The 1,365-nt window shown below is 31.4% G+C and overlaps 1 protein-coding gene across 1 annotated transcript; it reads right to left on the minus strand.

Annotated features, from left to right (window-relative positions):
• Nucleotides 1-304: 304 nt before the first annotated feature.
• LOC112690646 lies at nt 305-1,036 on the minus strand. The gene has a single exon (XM_025564696.1). It carries the CDS (start codon nt 1,034-1,036, stop codon nt 305-307), a length of 732 nt encoding a protein of 243 aa, XP_025420481.1.
• Nucleotides 1,037-1,365: the final 329 nt, after the last annotated feature.

Genomic DNA, 1,365 nt, shown 5'->3' on the forward strand with positions numbered 1-1,365 from the left:
AAGACTCCGTGTGACATTCCCACCGAGTATTACTTAATGTTTTCAAAACGATTATTTTATTTTTCTCTTCCGATTTTAGACCAGCCAAAAGCAAATTCCATCTATGTGTCGAGGCCGCAAAAAATGCATACAATTTTTGAACAACACCAAAAAAATTGATTGCTTCTAAACAACTTTTCACTGCATGTGACCCTACTAAATTTAGGGAATGAGCAAAACAAGGTGCAAATAAAGTAACACTACATTTTTTTTTTATTTGAGCCTGTAAACCCTCATATATACCAGTCATATTATTAGCATTGTCTTATGATTGGCCTCTACAATATTGCAAATTAATATTATTATTTTCCGAAAAATGTATTACTTCTTCGGCCATTGAAATACCAGTATGGTTTAATATATGAATGTATGTTAAGAATCGCTCAACTACTAACCCTTTATAACAGTATCTAACAACAACAGCAAATTGATCTCTATGTGCTCTATCTGGAGTAGAATCTAAAATTAGACCGAAGTATTTAGTTTCTTGTAACTGTTTAGTTTTTTCTAATAAAATTTCATTTACCATTAGGTCAATTATTTCGTTACAAATACGCATCGAAAAATAAGATACATTGCCTGATCCTTTATTAGCGCGTTCATTCATCTGTTGTTTTAAAAAGGGATCAAATTCGGAAATAACTTCAAGAATTCCAAGAAAATTTCCATTACTCGGAGAACCCAACCGTGAGTCATTAATTTCAAATGTTAACCCACGAACAACCAAAAATTTAACAACTGATACTACACGGTGCAACACTTTAACCCAATACTTATTTTCATTCAACATTTTTTCGGCCATAGTTTTGTCTATACGATGTTTAGTAACCAAATCATCTTTATTATTTGTATTAGCTTCTTCTTCAACTTCGTTCACACTGTTGAAAGTTTTAAAAAAATTCGTTAATTTAGGTAATTTGCTTACTGCATCTTCAGCCTCCTTCTTTAATTTTCGTTTTGCATAACCACTGAGATAAATCCTTTTTTCGTCAGACATTTTCAAATTTCAATAGTATTTATTATACACTAACAACGAACAAAACTCCGAACTTTACTAAAAATCAATTTAAAATCACGAGTCACGACAGTCAACAGAATACTAACTAACGTACCTATTGTATTAATGATGTAAAACTAACCAACAAAATGTATGTAATGGAAAATACCTTAACGATTTGGTAAAGGTAAACAGTAGACTGTATAGTGTATACCCGCGTTTAGATAAACTGAGCATTCGCAAAAACTCGAGATATTTTTAAATAATACACAGTTTACAACTGTTGCGATTCGTGTTATCATACAAGTGTTTAAACTTGACCTTTAGGT

Source organism: Sipha flava, unplaced genomic scaffold (genome assembly GCF_003268045.1).
Source record: "Sipha flava isolate LNK unplaced genomic scaffold, YSA_version1 114_pilon_pilon, whole genome shotgun sequence".
In the NCBI taxonomy this organism is placed as follows: Eukaryota; Metazoa; Arthropoda; class Insecta; order Hemiptera; family Aphididae; genus Sipha; species Sipha flava.

Coding starts and splice junctions, on each gene's coding strand:
- LOC112690646 (XM_025564696.1), bottom strand. CDS start 1,036: ATGTCTGACGAAAAAAGGATTTATCTCAGTGGTTATGCAAAACGAAAA.